Source organism: Falco cherrug, chromosome 17 (genome assembly GCF_023634085.1).
Source record: "Falco cherrug isolate bFalChe1 chromosome 17, bFalChe1.pri, whole genome shotgun sequence".
Classification (NCBI taxonomy): Eukaryota; Metazoa; Chordata; class Aves; order Falconiformes; family Falconidae; genus Falco; species Falco cherrug.
The window spans coordinates 2,234,878-2,254,165 of record NC_073713.1 but is presented as its reverse complement, the minus strand read 5'-3'; the positions used below and the strand labels follow the sequence as shown (position 1 = coordinate 2,254,165).

The window sequence follows — 19,288 nt, the reverse complement described above, 5'->3', positions numbered from 1 at the left end:
TAGCTCTACCTCACCCACATGACTGGTCTTCACTATTAATCCCAGCTGATGGTAGGGAGGGGCTCTTCTGGGAGGCAGCCATGTGGTGAACATTGAGCACAGTGTTTTCCCCTGCTTCTCTCCTTTTCAGACAAGCAAAATTGTTCGATGCTGCCATAGATGTGAACTCCTTGCTGCACTGCCTGTGTCTTCTTTTCCAGAAACTCAAAGGCCTGAACTTACAGCTGCAGAGATCTAAAATCTCTTGCAGAATCTGGATGGAATATGGACAAGGAGATGAATAGCAGAAGGGAAGAAAGAGTGAAGTTGGTTATTTTTCTGGCACATGGATGCAATTACACTCAGTGCATTCCAGAGGCGTTCCTTTGAATCCTGTGCAGGTCTGCCTGCTGTTCCTGGGAGAAAGGAAGAAAAAGGGAGGAAAAGTCCCTCTTGCTTGGAGACGGAATGTCTGCGTTTTCAATTCTCTTTTTAGGTAGGTTGGCTCTTTGGTTTTGTTTAGCATTTTTAATTAAACTTCCACGCGCCCTCTCTGCATGACTGAAATTCATTTCTGATGAGCTAGAGAAAGGGATTTGTAAAGAAAAAAACTTTTATGGAAAACTCCAATTTCGGTGTCGTCTGGGTTCTGATGCTTTTCTTGTTGCTTTATTAGCAGGTTGATAGCCAGAGATCTTTTAATATCTGGATTCATTTTTTAGAAGTGGTGGTTAAACAGACTTATTTTGGAATGTATGTTTCTTGTTTAAAGAAGACAGCGCTTTTAAGCAATGAACTAGTGAGGGGCTTGAATGTCTTTAGCAAAACAAGGTGAACAAAATGTCTTTGTTTCAGGCATAGTGTCAAATTTGTTTAACTCTGTTTTGATTTGCTTGGGCATTTAACATTGAGATTTTAAAATAAAAAGGGGGTATTGTTTCCAATTGATGCCTAAGATTAGAAACAGATGTGTTGAAGTGCAAGAGGGAGGAGCTGGGGGGGAGAAGGATGGGAGAAGGGAGATAAAGGGGGAAGGCAAGAAATGGGAAGAAAGAGGGCTGCTGAAAAAGGAGAAAGAAAAGAGGTAGAGGTAGACTGTTGGATAGGAGAGGAGTGGAGAATGGGAAAGGAGACATTAGAGTGAGGGCAGAAGGGCTGAAGAGAGCTGTTTGTTAAAGCCATAGCCTATGGAGAAAAGAGTTTGCAGCCCTGAGGTCTTTGAGGGGGCTTGTGAGACTGGCTCGGAAGCAGCCTGGGCTTCTGCATCTCCAGAGGCACTGTAATGTGGTGAGTGAGCTGCTGTCTCCATTCGGCTCACCAGATCGTGCTGACAGGCAGACAGCTTTGAAATCTGTTGTGGTCGGGCAAAAGCTGCGATTCCTGTGTCTTCCCGTGCCCCAGGAACCTGGGTGGCACAGGTGTGGAAAAAGTGGTTTGGTCTTCGATTCCCTGGGAAGAGTTGAGCCCCACAAGGTGGTGAACTGGTGTGGCTGGGCACAGGTAGAACAGACTTTTTTTTTTTTGGGGGGGGGGGGGACAGCTATAAAGAAATGTTTTAGGGGACAGCCCAGTTCCTTAAGTCTCACAGGTGTGGAGTACAGACTAGCCAGATGCCTAGATATCAAAGACAGGCAGCATTTGTAGAGCTGCTGAATAAATTGTACAAAAGGTGGTGGTGGTTTTTTCTCTGAGGATTGATGTTAGCAAAGGTTTTATCTGTAGGAATGTGACAGGGGGCTTGGACATGCTGCAGAATCTGCAGGGGAGTGCGGGCAGCAGTTTGAACCCCTGCACATCTGCCCTGGCCATTTATGTCTCAATATGGTGGAGACAGCGTTTCAAGAAGACTCCAGGAAATGAGACAGCAAGGTTAGGAAGAACAGATAGGCTTCTGCCAGAAGTGTCTGGGCTGGGTCAGCCCTGCGGAAATGGTCAGGAAAGTGGCTCTGTGGAGCTTGGGAGACAGAAGGGTAGGCTGCTTACCTCACTGATGGAGTCTAATGAGAGCTGCAGTCTTTGATCCACCAACCCTTTTCTGCTGCTGAACATTCCATGTTGAAGGCTTGGAGCAGAAGCAGTAAGCTGCTGCCACAGAAAAGGTGCTTTTAGCTGTGATGTAATGACAAGTTACCTCCCCGTGACTAGTGCTGCTTTTATCTATAAAGCACAATGGGCTCTATCATCGTTATTCTTGCGTTTGGCATCTAGGCATCTCCACTATGCTGGTAATGCATAAACACAAACCAAAAGATGGTCCCTGCCCTCATCTATGAGTCAAGTTTCTCAGCCTCTGTAGTTGTCCTCCCCTCGCCAATGCTTGGATGACGAGTGGCTTCCCAAAGCTCATAGCAAAACCTGGAATGTCTTGTTCCCTGGTACCATGTTAGTCATTGAACTGCCCCTTGTCTTGCCCTTGCTTTACCTGTCTTGTCATCAGATAACTTGCACTTTCTGCTCTGCATCTAGCTTCATGCACCAATATTAGAAGGGAAAAGGAAGGAAGTGTTGTGGTTCCCTGTTCCTAGATTGTCCTGACAACAAAGAGGATGGGGAGTCTGATTTGCTAGCTAGGGAAAGTCCAGCTCATTTTCTGCAGTAAAAAGTTATGAAGTGCCAATGATGGCTTGTTTTTCTTGCTGATTAAGAAAGACTGGAAAAAAGGGTTTAGAGAAGCCAAGCAAACTTGAAAGGAGGGCTGCCTGGTTTGCGTTTTCATTATCAGGCATACTAACAGCATGGCTAATATATACAGACCTCGTCTCTTGCACTGTTTACCTCTCTGGGGCAAGTGAACAGCTGTGTGAGGAGACAGGAAATGAAAATTCATTAGTATTAAGGAGACTTTTAAAACAAGACAAGATGAAAGACTTTCCTAAGTGTGAGCAACAGCATCACCATGCTTACTTCTATAGTAAAGCCTAGGTAAATGAAGCAGGAAGGAGTGAAGGGTGGAAGGTGATGTATGCTAATGTGTGTGCCTACATGTGTGTTTGACATCTGATTCTGCTCTCAGTCCACAGCTCAAATTGTTTTAAAATTGTTTCAAACTCCTTGTGTAAAACACAGCACTCTTGAAAATCAAAATGGAAAATCCCAAGGGAAATATCTGTGATTCTTCACTTCTGAGTGTAAAAACTTTATAACAGCGTGTTGCATTTCTCAGCCAGTAAAAAAATAGCAACTGCTTTCATTTAAATGTCTTACTGAATTGGTTTAAATTTTCAGGTGCTGTAAGCCTCCTTTGCCTTTTTTCACTTCCTCCAAGTCACTTTTGAATATTTTTAATGAGCTTTCTAACAAAGTAAAAAGTTAATTTTCTTTTAATCAAATATGTTCACATGGGTACTGCTTGTATGCCTGGTGTTGATGCTGATATTGAGCGCTTTTTCTTCACTTGTTGGCAGGTGTGTGCTTTTGCCCTTCGGAAACTGATGGGTTCAAGATCCAAAGCAGCAGATGCACCAAGCCAGATCAGTCATCCGGCTATCTGGCGTCCTGCTACTGGCAGCGAACCTTTGTTAGTGTTAGGCGTTGCTCACAATTGTGCACGCTGCATGTGACTTACGATTGTCTAACAAAGAAGTGTTCAGTGTATGACAATGAGTATGTTATACTGGGATGATGTGGCTAGAGTGGGTGCAACTGTAGCAGCAGAAGTACCTTCTGTACTGATGGAGCTGAGCTCTGCCCTCTAAGCTCTGAAGTCAAGGGCTCTCTTACAGCACTGTCCCAGGGGAATACAGCGGCTGTGTTGAACACCAAGACACTCAGATTGTCTCACTGCACTGGGAAAAAGGTTATGGTGCAGATCCTTCCAGTGCCTGTTGGCATGAGGAATCGGGTCTGACAGCATGCGTTCGCCTAGGTATTCACCAGGCTTCTGGCTTGAAAATCTGTGATGATACGGAAGCGGCTCTGCAGCATTCAGCAGTGGTAGGTCAGCCTGGGGCTGTGCTCTAGTATACTGACTCTGGCCTTCTCTCCCGCTTTAAGAGCGCAGGCAACCTGCAGCGTGCCCTATCGCATCTCCTTGAGATCCTTCTCCTTAAATCCTTGCAATGCTACACTCCAGCAAGGGCAAGAACTGCTGTAGCGTTGTGGTTTGCTTTTATAAAAAAGCACTCCTGCTCTCAGTGAGGTTACTGGGAAGTTTTACATTTTAGTGGTATGCTTCTACCTGGAACTAGTAAAAAGCAAAGGGGATTGTTCTAAACAACCTGAAAACTAAGCCAATGGATTTTATATCTCTGTTGATTTTCCAGGTATTTCCCAAATTTCTGTGTTTACTAACCGTATATAATATGATTGCTATTTCCTAGTTTTCCCATGACTCCTCTGATGTTTCTTTTTTTTTTTTGCCTTTCCCTATTTGTTTCATGGTGTATTTAGAAGCTTGGTGGAACAAGGGGTTTGCCCCATGTTTTTTTAGCACTTAACAAAATCAGCCTTGGCTCCAGGAGTGGAGTACAAAAAGAAAATTCTGTAGCTGTGAAAAGGGGTTTTGTATGTGATTTTAGTATGGATTTCACCTTCTCTTTGTGTTGGTGGATTCTGAAGGAATGCAGGTAACTTCCTGCTGTATTTAGCTCAAAAGACTATTTTCCCAAAGACAGCTTCCTAGAATTGATAACTGACAACTTGTTTGTCATGAAAACTCCAAAAGCAGTCAACAAAACATCAACTGTGCGCAAGGTTCAGCCTGTTACAATAGTGTGAATTTAGTTGTAGGACAGGGCAAAGAGCTCTTGAATAGAACACTGCTCTAGGAATATGTAAGGAACGGGAGCAAAGAAAAGCAGTGTGTGCATTTGGCACGCCGGGGGGAATTCAAAGGAGTTAAACATAATTGAGTGCTATCTGGTGGGATATCAGGGTTAACGCTCCTCGTGAGACACTAAGATTCTTCTAAAGCCAGGGTAGTTTGTATCAAATGCTTTCTGTCAAGACACTTGATGAGGCATGTCCTATTTTTTTCTTTAGTAGTGCTTTGCTTTGCATGAAGTACTTCAGATTTTAGCATCTAGGAAATAAAAATGTTTATTTGGGGGGTTATTTTTATCCTTTCTGGTTTTTCCCTTTTACCACAAGCAAGAAAAGGAGAGAAAAAAGGTAACCTTCCGGAGTGAGGAGAAGCACCATGCCAAAGCAGAGTTGAAATTCTGAAGATGAATTTATTTAACAGAAATAGAGCTGGGGATGGGGGGAAGGCAACTTTTCTGAATTTCCCATGGAAAACAACTGTCCTTTTGCCTTTGTGCCTACCCTGGACCTTGTCTCCACCACGCAGAATTAGTGGTCTGTTTCTGCAGGGTACTCTGGCCCACTTCAGAAGGACATTTTGTGTAAGAGCAGCACAAGCTTCCCGTAAATGTCATTGCACAACTGGCTTGGAGATATCCTGATGTTTATCCTCAGGATCGTAACAAAGGCCCCTGTTTTCCTCAAGGCAAATATAGGGCTTTATAGGCAGGTTTGCAGTCTGGGATTTTAGTTTTCAGGAACTGCCTGAAAAGAAATGTAAACAGTCACTCTTAAAAGCCTTGTGTGTGTTTCAAAAATCTTGTGTGTAAATGTGCTTGCTACACCATACTAAATTGCAAGCGTACATCTAGTACCAATGATGTGGGGTGTTGCAAGCTGCTTTCTGTGCCTTTCCTGAAATAGTTCCCACAGCCTTCGTCAAACTATACCTTAGACTTCTAGCCAAATCAGTCCCCTGTGTTAGCCAAGGCAGTAGCCGTTGTTTGTGTATCTAATGTATTTTGCACACTTGCAGAGAAAGCTTGGCTTATGTGCTCACAATATTGTGCATGTCTTGCATGCACTAACGTGTTACAAAAGAGGCTACTTTGGGTGCAGCGGGAACTTGGTGGTGTCCTGTCTAAAAGATGAATGGGTCTTTTGGGTTTTTTTGTTTGTTTTGGTTGGTTGTTTTTTCATCATCATCCCCCAAGCTGTTTTGTTTCTTCATCTGTTTTTAGAAATAGTTTACAGAAGTAGCCCAGCAAAAACCCAAGGGTGAAGTCAGGTCATTGAGGTCTGTGAATAGATACTCAAATGACAGGATAGCGGAGGATGCAGAAATGGATGTGCAGGAAGCACAACAATGGAAAATGTGTGAAGTGGTGGAAAGTCAATAGAAGTGAGGAGGATATCTTGTTCATCTCTTAGCCTCTCTCCTTCCTTCAGTCTGCTGCTTCAGAGTTGCTGAGCGGAATAACAGCCCACCTCTGCCAGGTTCAGACCTTGCCTAAACCATGCTTTTTCCTGGGCAGAATACAGAGAAAGTGTATGCAATAGTGACTGGGAGCTCTAGCAGTGGGTTAGCACCCCAGAATAAAGCTGGTCCTTTTTCCCAGAAGCTCACTAGGTACTAGAAATAGCAACTGGGCAATGTGAGGAGGATGGCTACTGCCCTGCCTCAGCAAAACACCATTGCTAGGCTTTTCTCAAGCCACTTTTTTGGTACCCTGTTTTCTTCAGGTGACTCATTAGGCAGCTCTACCTTTTCTTTCCAACAAGTTGCAAAGAAGACTGAGCAACTGTAAGGTGTGTACTAGGGTGGTGAAGGTGATAGAAGGTCAGGAAACAAGTCCTGTCCTCATCTGTTTCTTCATCTAATCTAGGAAAGCATTTGGCAGTTTAAAAAAGCAAATGTTGTAACTCAGCATTTCTCTTAATGGACCAGACCCAGATTCATGATGTCAGAATGGCTATCCTACAGGAATCAATATACATTACAGGATATTTTCAGCCTGTATCTTCTCCTGTGTAGCTGACATCCATTTTTGTGGCTGGCAAATAAGTATGAAGCCTTACTGTATGTGACTTGTTCCCAACTGACTAGGTAGAAAGGTTGAAGTTCAGCTTGATGCCTGCAGTTTAATTGCCTTCGGTAGGAAAAGGTCAGTGAAAATTCTGTTGTGCTTATAATATGCATTGGCAGAAGAGAGGCTGCTCTCCTGGAAACAGTCTTTTGAAATGGAGCGTGCACAGTTAGAGGCAACTGATGACCATGAGTAGACTGCATTTGGTCTACCATAACACTGCACCGCTGCTACTTTTGTAGCGTGCTTTGTGAGTGCCACACTGACATAAAGCTTTGGGTAACAGTCTAGCAGGACCATGTTGGGTAGAGAAGTATGTAAAGCCCATCTAATAACAGAGGAGGAAGCGAGTCACAGGTGGGTGCACAGAGCCTAAGGATAAGGTAGCAGTTACATGCCTAGAACCCTTCCAGCTTTAACTTAAAGCCATTTTCCTCTTAATATATCCTCAAATGTGGGTAGAAGCAGTGAGGGGCACATCATTGACAGACAGCTGAATACATCAGCTACAATTTATCAAGCTCTGAGGTCCTTCGGCTGCCATCTGGAGGGACTTATCCTTACTTTGTAATAAGCTATTTGATAAAGTATTAATGGCTTTTTGGTACCAACATGCTGAGAAACTCCGCTTGTGGTGTGATTGACTGCTGTGTTACCAGGAGAGCCCTGGCAGAAAGGAAATTCTAGGCTGTGTGTGACTAGTCTCTGAATTACTTTGTTCTGCAAATGAAAGAGAAAAAGCTAGTTTTTGTAGCTAGCATATACACCTGTGGAGTAATCTCTTGCAGTTAAGGTGTCCATTGTGCTGAGCCGCTTGGCAAAGCAGAACCTGGAAGCCAGCTACACTAAACGGTAGGCGGGAATCCCCGTCCTTCCCTCTGGCTTTTGATAAAGGGGAATATTTGTATGTCTGTCTTAAAGTAGGTGCACCAACGTTCACTCAAAAATTGAACTGCTCCTTATAATCTTTAAACGAGGAGCAGTGGCATAGCAAGTGTAATATTGTCAGTGGAAATGCCTCCCAAAGGCTGTTTTGTGGAGGGAGATGGGATGCTTTGCTGGAGTACGTGAAGGTAAAACAAAAAGCAACAGCTCAGGAAAGCGTTAGGGAGTGGTCAATGCATGGGATGAGAATCTGGGTGCAGTTCCCTGCTCTATTCCAGGCCTTGGCAAGTCACGTTGGTCCTGTAGTTCTTTTTCCACTGCCTTGTGCCTTTTATTCTTTGGCTATTTAGGCCGTAAGTTCTTTTGAGCAGAAACTGCCTGTCTTTATGTGTCTGGATGGCATTTAGTACAAACTGGGCTGGTAAAAGAGGCCTTTCCAGAACTGGACTGTGGAAAAAACGTGGCTCAGTTTCCTTTCCCTCTTTGTGCCTCAGCAAAAATGTTGGAATTGGGTAGTTTTCCAGTATTTGGAATATTTGAGAGGTGTGCTGGCTGAGTCTCTCACCTCAGACTGCTTAGGCTATTTTTTTTTTGTTTGTTTGTTTCTTAAAGGCTTGATAAATGTTATCTGTAGGGTAGGGCTGCAGAGTACCAGGAAATGGTGGGGTGTTTCTGTGTGTGCAGGGGGAAGTCTTTAATATAGCACAGCAAGCCTTGAATATTGAATTTAAACAGTGTCAGGAACTTCTTTTTTTGTTTAAAAAAAAAAAAAAAAATTGCAGGGTTTTCAACCTTGAAGGCAAATCACTTTATGACTTCATTGTTTAAATTTAGGTTTTGTTTTGCGGGGGGATCGTTAGACTTGAAGCAAAAGCCTTATAGCCCAGGGACTGTCACTTCTGATTACTTCCAGTGACACTTCCAATTATTTCCAATCACAATTCCAGGGACAAGAGGAAAAAGGAGCCACGTTCTCCAACATCAGGGCTTTTTTTTTTTTTTTTTTCTGAACAAAGGGCCATTTATCAAACCTCTGCAGAAAAAGGTACAGAGCCAGATTTGGAGCGCTGTTGTGGTAGGGTAATTCCGGAGCAAATCTGCTGAAGTGAGACTTGAGGCCAGTGTCTGGCGGGATGCTGGGAATCCTGCTGTGGATCCTGCCTTGTTGAGTAATATTAAGGAAATTGCTTCATTTTCCCCAGGCATTAACTGGCACTAGGACTCATTTCAGTGCAACAACATGCAGCTTCAGTGAACGTCTGCTAAATGCTCTGTGGGTCTTGTAAGACATGAGCATGCAGAAGTACTGCTCGTGGAAAGCTAACAGCTTTGTGTGCTCAAAATGGGAAATGAGAGTGCTGGGGGACATGACTGACTTCTTTGTACATGAAGTGCAGAATTTGGTGCAGTGTGTTTTAACCAGCAGTAGTCTTATGAGCTGTTGTGTCCTTCAAAAAATGAAACAACGTGTGATTGCCAATGGAAGCTGGACCACTACCTAATTTTGAGATGTCTCTAATAGCGTTACTTCAAACTGCTCAAGTGTAGAAACAGCCTTAAAATGGTGTCACAGCTTTCAATCACATTTAGTGAAGCCTTTCATTTCCTTAGTCATACTGCACTAGGCGGTGAGTGAAGCTGGGCCTGCTGGGTGTAGGGGTTATTATTAGCAACTACTTGCTTTATTTGTGTTATAGTAGTCCTTAAAGGCCCCAGCTAAGATCAAGGCTCTGCAAACACTAGGGAGTCTGTTTTACATTGTACTAATAGATGATGAGCAGCAGACCTGGTCTGATGTTAGAAGCTAGATATTTAGGAACTTGGGTCAATTTACAATGGCATTGCCGTGCTGGACCTGAGCAATTTTGAAAGCAGCATCAAATGAACATGCAGCTTCATGGGATGTCTGAGGATCCCTGACCCTCTACTACCCTGACATGTAATGGTGAGCTGGCTGAATGAAGTTTTGGTGATTACTTACTACTGTTACTGCCATAAATCCCCTGTTGTTGTTTCTCAAGCGGCAGTAGTGTTTATTCTGGTCTGCCTGGGCTTGGATGTCACAGAGCTGCCTGTGCCAGCCTCAGCTGTTTTCCTGTGATGGAAGAATAGTGTGCCTTTTCGTAGAACTGATGCTGCTATAGCATACGAACTCTGTGTATTTTTTGCCACCTGAGCAAAAAGCAAGCCCATACGTTTCATCGGCAAAGTTCAGAAATTCAATTCCAAATGAGCAATTTGGCATTATCCTAGTTCTGAAACCTTCAAGTTATTCCTGGTAATCAGCTCTGTTCTTGTGGCATTTACTGTTTCAATGCCTGGAGTAGGTCAAATCCATTGCAGACATCCATCACAGAATGTGACTGAGGTGGCATTTGCAGAGAGCTTGGTGCTAATCCCCTAGGAGTCCCAGCATTTCACATCTGGAACTGTTCTACCAAATCCATCTGATCTGGATGGATGTTTCCACAGTACAGCTTTGTCTGTTCTGATGTGGTCTGTGCTGTGGGCAAACCCCCTCTTTATTTCCATTGTTTCAAGCCCTTGCTTGGAGACAAAGGGAATCTTACCCAGACAAAGCAAAGCTTTTGTCTTGACAAATGCTGTGATTTTTAACCTTATTTTTTTTCCAAAGGGAAACTTTAAGCAATTGCAAGTGCTTTCTGGTCCAAGCAGCATTCAGGATGTCTAGATTCCCTTCCTGGTGTGGCTGGTGACTCAGTGATCTAGTAATGCCGGCTCCATTTTTAAGTGCCTGTTAGTTATGAGTGTCTCCCTTTCAAGTGTCATAAAGGGTCAGTACTTCTGAAGATGCAAGTCTAGGGATACATGAGCTTTGTCACACCAACTGTGTGCTGTTGGATGTCCTTTAAGCATTCAAATTTTTGGGGGTGCTTTTGAAAATGCTGGTTTCATCTGCTTTGTGCCCCAGCTGCTGTTCTGCAAAGTGTAATAGCACTCACAGATGTAGTAACCTCATGAGCTATAAAGTGCTTTGAAATCACTGTAGAAATGGGGCTGCAGAAGTCCAAAGTGATAGTCTGTTAAGACATGTCAGGCACTAGTTTAATGGGTGAAGAGTCTTCCCATCAGTGCCACTCCGTGTGGCAAATGGATCCCAGCTTGTCTGGCTTTGTCAGAGTTCCTTCCATTTAGCCCAAGGCTACCCCTGGAGGAAACAGAAGAGACAATTCTGTGGCTGTTAGTTAATTCAGACCCGATATGACCTGGTACAAGAGAAGTTCAAAATTCTGAGCTGCTTTTGCTTCGGAACTAAATGATCATGCATTGCGCAATACTTTTCCCTCTAATTACTTGAGCTTGCATCTTTTTCCTATTTAGTAATGCCCTGGGCATGTTGCTTCCATTGTGGGATAGCAATGAATACATACCCATTAGTAAAAGACATTGAATGCAATGGAGGCTCTGCAGTGTTTCTTTCTCTCTCGAGTTGTCAGCGAGCATCTTCCCCTGCCCCTCTTCTGTGAAAGCACCAGAGAGAGGAGGAAAGCCAAAACGAGAATGTGAATGGAACAAACTGGGTCTTACTGCACCAGATGGAACTATTTAGGATATTATTTTCTGGGTTGTAAGTGCTCTGAGGCAGGGACTGTTTCTTTGTTGTTCCCTACAACACTGTAGACTTAAAAGTTTGCAAAGCAACGCAGAATGCCTTAAAACTAGTTTTCTTCCTGCTTGCTGTCTAAACCAGCCAGATACCAGTTGTAATTCTAGAGCATAAATTCATGTAGTGACAAGGAAGAAAAGTTGGGAACCCAAGATACCTGGACATATGAAACATCTGAATAACCATTCAGATAGGGTGCTGAGGGTGCTCGCTTATTGTGGGCTTATGTACATTGAGCTTATTCTGGCTGGATCACAAAGCAGTATCTGCTAGCAAGGTTGTTAGACTTTGCTAATGGTCTTAACTACTGAGCAACCCTGTAGTGTGCAGTTAGGATTATTGGACTTCTCAGCATCTCTGGATTTTAGCATGTTAAAGCCACAGAAGAAAATGTAATGGAAATCTATCTTACAGGCATATCTGAGAAAGCTTTGAGATCCTGATGTACACACACTGACAGGGATTTTCGTGCAGCGTTGCAGACAGAACGCTGCCCCTCTTCAAAGGTAGAAGGAAATCACAGGCAGCGTTGAAGATTGCTGGAGTATATTGAAGGGCAGAGGATTTAATTGTTCATACACTTGCATTCATTTCAATCACTTGAGTAAAAGCTCTCTTTCAGAAAGTCAGCCAGGAGTGGTTTGAAGGCCTCAGGTGGTAACAATCTCCCCACAGTTTGTCACCAAGACTGTATATCTTCTGAATAACTGGAATATTTCTGGATTCAGTTCTTACAGTGTCTCTCCTTATCTTTGCCTGAGCTCCTTGTGCTTCTTTTTAGTTAATGCTGGCGTGGCTAGCAGAAGAGATTTACTATAGCATGGAGCAGACTTGTGCCACACCTTGGGTGCTGTGCACCAGATGTTTCTGCCCAGTACTCGGGACTAATTGCAGAGCTTTATCTGTTAGGCCTTGAACACAGATCCTTTAGAAACCTTTCTGAAAGTATGGTGCTTGGGCATCGTCAAAGATGCCTTCATAGTTTCATCAGTCCTTTTGCATAAGGAGACGTTTAAATATAGGAAATTATAAATACTGTTCCGCTATATTCTTCCCTTGGTTTTCTCAGCTTCCAGAACAACTTGTACGCTATTTTTTTTTTAAAGGGAAGGAAAATGTTGCTTAGATTAATTCTCTCTTATTTACCTCTCACCTTCTCCTTAGAAACATTTTTAACCAAAAAGATGGGGAGAGCAGTTGACTATTCATGCATGTAGAAGATATTTTTTTAAAACTAGCCCCTTAGACAATATTGGCATTTTGTCATTTTTCTCCCTTATTAGTGGCTCTCTGAGGGCTACTGAAGATGTGCACTGCTCCCTGTTCCATTCTGTTTGCACTGATAATTCATGCATGCTTAGTTTTACAGAATGTAATATTGGTGTATGGTACACCCTACCTTAGCTCAGAAATATGTTAAGTGAACAGTAAAAACCACAATTGCTTGCTGTAAGTGATTTACTACTGCTGAAACAGCTATTCTGGGCACTTTCCATATACTTCAAAACTGTCACTTAATGGAGTCTGTGCTGGGCGGAGGCATGTCCTTTACTTTGGCAAAGACTCCCTTCCCTGAGGAGAATCCTTTGAATTCAAATACTTCTTATCATTTTGCAATGGCATATGACATGTGTGAGAGCCTTGCCCCTTCCTGTGCCACTCCTGCCTGTCTTCCCTACTCACAAAGCAGAGTTGCAGCCTTTAGCATCATACCATGTGCTGCAAACCCCCGTGTGCAGCACGCTTTGCTTCTGGCTATAGCTTTCCTCTTAGTCCCTGTCCTCAGGGTTGTCCTCTCAGTATTTCCTTTTCTGCAACCTTGTGCGTGGAAAAACCTAACCTACCCAGAGAAACGGCAACTTCTGGCGTCCTTCAAGGCAACGAGACATCCTTTGAGTATGCTGAAGCTCTTCTAACGCTCTATGCGTATCTTCTCTTGTGGTTTTGGACTTCATAAGCCTTTGATGGGGTCTGGGATGTTTGCTGTAAATCTCCAGATTCTGGCAGTGTCATAGCAGTGGGGTGGAAAAGCTCTATACACTGAAAGCACCTGGTGTAGTGAGTTTGGCACAGGAACATCTTTAGCCCTTGGAAGGGAAATTAATTTCCTGTTCCTGCAAGGGAGGAGCTTGTTCAGGGAGGAATTGGCACTGCTTTTCCATCTTTGCTGCTGATTTAAATGCTTCTTCATTTTTTATGATGATCTTGTATAAGCAGAATGGAGAAAAAAATCCACTAAAGCAAATAAATCATGTTTTTCTGAAGATCTGTGTAGAGTAGATCAGAACTGAGCTCACTCAATGCCCTCTTCTTGAAAAGATGTCTTCTAGCACCCTTTCAGTATGGGTCTGCCTTGGCAGTATGATCTAATTGCCCTAGATTTAGATTTGTGACATTCTTGGCTTTTATTGAGTATACTCAAGTCTCTTCATCCCTTTATGCCTTCATGTCCCAGCCCCAGTTAATATGACTTCTGTTGTGACACTGGGCCGTAAATGCTTTGATTCATGGAGGGGAGACACAGCATGTGATCTACTTGTTTCTAAAGACTGATAATCTTATCAGCAAGTGAATGGTGCATGATAGGGTGGAGACTGTTAAAGGGTCCCTGACTCGCTCTCTCTGGATAAGGTGTATGAGTAGCCAGGTTTAGACTGGGTCTGAGTTATAGGAGCAAAGGACAGGAGTAGCTATATACTCCTGATCTTGAGGGAATAGCCCTGCTCATTGCTTTAAATCATTCTGGGGTTTTATTTTTCTGTGTCAGCACTGTCAGAGCCTATAATCCTCAAGCAAAAGAGGCCATCCTGCCCTACCAAGAGAAGGACTTAGTGAGGAATCCCCTTCAGCAAGGATGTGGCAAGCAGACTGACAATGTAAAAGAAAGGAAAAATATCCTGAGCCAATATGCATAAATTAGGGCCTGAATATGATGCAGAATTAAAAACAAAACATGAAGAATTCTCCTAAGTACAAGGAGCTGGTGGAGCCACAGAATGGGCAGCTACTGCCAACCATGCATTGTAACAGCAGTGATTGAGCAGGTAATGATTATGCGTGCTTTATAAACATGCACCATCGGTTATGTTCACGCTATGCAGATAGGGAAGACTTGATGTAGCAGATAAATGTTATTTCTGCAGACATTTTGAATAGCAGTCACTGTTCATATAGTCTCTGTGTCCCCTTCCAATCCAGAAGTAGTACATAATACATGAACATTCAGAGTAGATGCCAGGGAGAATGTCTTAGGCAGCTGTGAGAGATTAAAGATACTGAAACATTAGACTTGCATCAGTCCTGAGCTGTGCTATGACCATCGAGACAAGCTGGCCTTATGGCCAGGGGAGCTTTGTTCATTACCTGGCTTTCTGGTCTCCTGGAAGACTGAGCACAGTTCCCTTGTGCTTCTGGTGTAGGTAGAGATTTCTTGTAGAAAGTACAGGGTGACCATGCTTGTAAAATGGCATATAAAACTTGGTAGTATCTTTATAGCACGAGAGTCCGAATTGTTTGTGAGAGATGAAGACAGGAATCTGTGGTTTTGCTTCCAGTTCCGGTGGTGACTCTAGTCTTTTGGAATGAAAATTTTCACTGGTAAGGTTCAGATCTGTTGTTCATTAGCTTCTCATCTCAACTGTAATCCCAGTAGGTGGTTGTACAAGTCCTTTTGGAGCCTTGGTTTCCCCATCTGTAAAAAGGGAAATGTTTCATTATTTATTGTGGTTTATGGTCTTCAGACAAAACAATGCAGAGTATTGGTAAATAGTTTCACTATGGTTTTTATCAGCCTGCCCTTCCCAAAGAGCTTATAGCTGCTGTCTGTTTGCATTTGTATTTTATGCCAGTGGGATATAACTGTGCTCTGACAGTCAGCTCTTTCAGCATTTAGGGAAGAGGAGTTTGAAATCTTCAGGAGCCATACAAGTCCTTACTTCAATTCTTTATAAATTTTGTAGGAAATACACTCAGCCATACTTCCTAAAAGAGGAAATGCTTGAGTCCTGTCTCCTGTGTTTAGAATAAACAGAATCCAGATAATTTAATCTAAAAGGAAAACATTCTTTTGAGGATAAACAGCCTGAATAAAACATTTTTGAGCAAACCCATGACAATGTCCCTCCCTTTGCACCACTCCCCCCTCCCCCCCAGCAGTTTCTATCCTGAAGGGTGCCAGAAGCAGCTGGCTAATCAAGGGAATTGGCCTCACCACAAACCAGACTGTAAATCTTACTCAGAATACCATTACACTTGCTTCAATCGTGCTGGTACCTATAATCTCCCCAAATGATCTTTGAGGATCAATTGGACTGTGCATCTGGGCACATCTTACTTGGCTTATTCTGCATAAATGTCAAGTAAGACCCGTTGCCTGGCAGACAGATTGTCTGGGTTTGTTTCTAGATGTTAATGAGGGCCAGACGCAAAGACTTGTGTGGTCTGGGGCCGATGAACTGCTGTTATCTACACTATGGAGCCGTTGGGTTTCTTTTCCCTTCTCCACTAGGCAAGCATAATAAACTGTTTTCAGTGTTACGAAGCTGTTGCAGCCTTTCCATTTGCTGAGCTTGCTGGGCTGAAGAAAAACAGGAGGCGGAGGCTGAGAGGGTAAACTCAGGCTTGAAACAGGGAAACGAAGGGTGAGTATTTCTTGTCACTCCAGATATGGCAGCCAAAGAGCAAATAGGCATGTTAATTGTCAGTGCAAGATTTGCACATTAAAACATGTCCTGGACAGAATGCCAGCATCTAATAAGCATGTGTTACAGAGTTAAGAGGTACGAAAAGGGATAGGATACTCACTTAGCCTGCTATCTTGTTTACAGCTATTATAGGAGCTGGTTTGAGGGAAAGAATACAGGAACACGGTAAAAAAGGGATTCTTTCCCGGCTAGATTTTTCCTGATATTTATAGTCAGCAAATGGCTAATGTACTTATCTAGCCATACTTCCTACTGTGGCCCATAGGTTTACCACAGTTATTTATGCCCTTGACTCAGTTCTATGAGCTGTCACAATTGCATCAGACTCTGACAGATGCCTCGGAAACTCTACGATAATCCTCATAAGTATTTTACTTCTTACATAGATTCAGCCAGTGAGTCAGACTCCTCCGGCCTGAGAGCAAACATGAAAATACAGAGGTAGGAGCTACTGGCCCAGATGAGACTAACAGTTTATCTAAATGACAGCTTCACTCCAAAATGGCCCAGTATTAGATGGAGGTGGAAGAAAGCACACAACTGACAGTATGTGGAATCACACGCTTATATGGGAAACTTGCTGCTGAATATTAAGGAAAATTATGTGGTTATATACTTGAAGAAATAAACCTAATGTAATTTGTGATTGAGCCTTATAAATATCTAATGTCTTCCTGAACAGAAGTTATGTACTTTGAATCTCTTTTAATGATGCCAGTATCAGGAATGGTGGGACTACACCTCTCCAGAAGGGGAAGGTGGAAGCCTGTTTAAAGGACTGCCGACTCAAGTATTGCTTTTGCTGTTTTCGGGTTGTGAGAAGGGACAATGCGCCTGGTTTTGCTGGTACTGCGGGTGTACCGTTCTGTTACAAGCCCACTGTGACTGCATGTCTGTCTTTAATGGATTTTAAGTTCATGGCAGAAGTACTATGAGCAAAGAGGAAAACTGTATATTTAGCATATACACATCCTTGACACGTACCCAGCTTGCCGTGCAAAAGAAGGCACCGATCTATGCAGGAAATTTGCCCAAAGTGTGTTTCAGTGTGAGCTTACTGGGATTTTATGGGGAAAATGTTTTGTGGCCAGCATCTGAGTATAAATAAAAGACATGGAAACTAGCTGAGTGTACAGGTCTGAACTGCTGAACTTCAGTGAATCTGATGAGTCTGCTGTAGTAGGGAAGAGAGGCTGGATCATTTCTCAGATTGACAGAGGAACTGAAACAAAAATCGGCTAGAGAACCTGTTGGAGTTTGAGCTTTGGCTTTGTGGAGAGTTTCCCATAGCCCCAGGTGGTTTTGTGAAGAGTTGGCTTTCCAGATCTCCCTGCAGCCTCACAGCCATGCCCTTTTTCTCTGGCTGGTTCAGGACAGAAGAAATGTGTAAATTGGAATGTGGTGTTTTGTTTAGGAGCTTGTGCCTGGGTCAGGGTAAAGGTCCCTGCAGTAAACCCCAGGCACAAGGCTGCTTTTCAGTTTGTGGAAACAATGCAGCCCAGCAGGGTTTAGCTTGAGGAAGGAATGTGAACTGTTTAGGACTAGGAGATGGCTCTGGGCTGTGCTTGCTGCCAGATATACACAAAGCTCTGTCAGAATGTGCTGTCTGGCATCTCTTGGCACCTCTCACGTTTTACCTGCTTACCTTTCATAGTAAATGTTTTGGGGTTTTTTTGAGCACCAATGTGTCCGGGTGAACACAGACACAAGGATGACATGATAGACAGTTCATCCAGATCAAGGGGTAGGGTGCTGTGACTGATTCCCTGTGAAGAGGGAGAGAATTAAACACAGTTGTGTAAATCCCACCCTGGGTTCTGAATGAGCCCTGGATCCTAACATCAAATGACAGCTGGGTCTGGTTCATGCTAAACCTTCCCTGTCCTTGATGGAGCCCAAGATCAGGACAGCCACTGTTGTCATTATTGGATAATTTCTCAGAGGGCCCTGTAATCTAGAATATAGGGGTCTTTAAGAGCCAGTAGCTAGAAGTTGAACCTTGACAAATGCAGGATAGAAGCAAAGATTCAAGGACTTACCAGGGAGTTTGATGTGCCACTGAACCAGTCTATTAGTGGAGCAAGTAGGGCTATTTCTTGGAAAGAGATGCTAATGGAACTGCAAGCTCTCAAACTGTGCAGACATCATGGTGATGTTCTGTGGTTTCTACACTGGAAACCTGGATGATCAACACTTGCCTTTTCTGGCTTTGAAAATCTATTAAATGCTGCATTCCGTTCTTACGATTGTATTATGGATTGAGACTTAATTTGGTAACATTGATGGAACTGTGCACTTAATGTCCCATTGAACTGTTATGGGCTTAAAATAGGCATTCTGAAGTACAACTGCAGTAGTTCGCAGAGCTGTGTAGTGCATTACCATTAAGTAAGGCGGCAAGTGCAAAATTGGGGTGGCAAATGTATATCAATGATGAGTGGACCAAGTCAGTTCTGAGACTCTAAAAAAGACCATGCAGGTATCAGGCTTACTTTCCTGTTTCTATGTTTTCTTTAGTTTGTCTGCTTAAACGTATTTTCTTAACCATCTGAGTTTCATATTAGAATAGATGCCTGACTTATCCTCAGTCTTATAATTTTTTCTAAAGATATGCATGAGGCTTCTTTTGTTGTTTTTGAGAAACCCCATGGGGTTTGAGGCTTTGTTAACCTCTCCAGCTAGCTTTTTTTAAAAAAAAGCTCCACAAACAGAAGTTTGTCAATTTTTCCTGTTGTTTATACCCACAAGTTTTTTCAGTCTGAATCAAGTCTTTAAAAACAATTGACTTTCAAATAGCTGCTGTATATCCAGAATCTTGCATTAAGAGGAGGGTGCTTTAATTGCTTTCCAGAGTAGCAGGCAACAAGCAAGTACTATGCATATGTAGATATAGCATATGTTCTTTCATTGCTCCTCTTTTTGTATATGTTCTGTGCTGTTTCTTTTCCCAGCTATCTGCTGCTTCTCGGTCTCTGCCAATGAGCATATAAAACGAGGGGAATTTGAATCAAAGTACAGGCTTTAAAATTTGCAGTATTTGAATGGGTTTGAAATTATGTGAGCGGTTAACATCCCTGTTGTTTTGCAAAAGAGATTCAGCTGTCCAGTTTTTCCCCAGCCACTAGATAACCTAAAGATTTTAAGTCTCAAGTCCTCCTCATCAGTCTCAATTTGCCTGTTTGTATAAAAATATACACATATTTTAAGATACCCAGAATCATGACTGTCTTTGTTCTGTACTCCTATGCAGCATCTAAACAAAACAT

The 19,288-nt window shown here is 43.0% G+C and overlaps 1 protein-coding gene across 1 annotated transcript in view; it reads left to right on the top strand.

Moving 5' to 3' along the window:
- Positions 1 to 40: 40 nt before the first annotated feature.
- Positions 41 to 19,288, top strand: part of CLMP (CXADR like membrane protein) — a 45,185-nt gene continuing 25,937 nt past the window's right edge. Inside the window, exon 1 of the mRNA XM_055728621.1 lies at positions 41 to 475. Within this exon, the coding sequence (XP_055584596.1) occupies positions 448 to 475 (28 nt within the window). The 5' untranslated portion in view covers positions 41 to 447. The remainder of the gene's footprint in view (positions 476 to 19,288) is intronic.